Source organism: Fulmarus glacialis, unplaced genomic scaffold (assembly GCF_000690835.1).
Source record: "Fulmarus glacialis isolate BGI_N327 unplaced genomic scaffold, ASM69083v1 scaffold21653, whole genome shotgun sequence".
NCBI classification, from domain to species: domain Eukaryota; kingdom Metazoa; phylum Chordata; class Aves; order Procellariiformes; family Procellariidae; genus Fulmarus; species Fulmarus glacialis.
The window spans coordinates 2,043-2,408 of NW_009202581.1; the positions used below are offsets into that span (position 1 = coordinate 2,043).

At 60.9% G+C, this 366-nt stretch overlaps 1 protein-coding gene across 1 annotated transcript in view; it reads left to right on the plus strand.

Moving 5' to 3' along the window:
- The window catches only part of LOC104074275 (beta-crystallin A2), a gene marked incomplete at its 3' end in the record, with an annotated part of 1,907 nt that extends 1,546 nt beyond the window's left edge, over positions 1-361 (plus strand). The window contains exon 3 of the mRNA XM_009574342.1: positions 272-361. Within this exon, the coding sequence (XP_009572637.1) occupies positions 272-361 (90 nt within the window). The remainder of the gene's footprint in view (positions 1-271) is intronic.
- Between the last annotated feature and the right edge of the window lie 5 nt (positions 362-366).

Consider the following 366-nt stretch of genomic DNA (forward strand, 5'->3'; position numbering starts at 1 on the left):
CCCGTCTTGGTGCAGGGAACTTGGCCACTGTCACCCTCACTGGCAGCTGTGCATGGCACCACAGGGACATGAGAGCTGCATCCTCTGGGCAGCCCTGGGGTGTCCCAGTGAGAGGGTGCCAGGCTGAAGGACATCCCCATGCCTTGCACCAAAGCTGGGCATAGTCCCAGGCCTCTCACAGTGCCTTGGTCCATGTCCCGCTGATGCCACATCCCCTATCCCTCCACAAGCCACCCCATCCCCGCTGACCCCCAGCTTTCTCCCTCTGCAGAACCACAACGACAGCAAAGTCATCCTCTACGAGGCAGAGAACTTCCAGGGGCACAAGTTTGAGCTGAGCGACGACTACCCCTCGCTGCAGGCCAT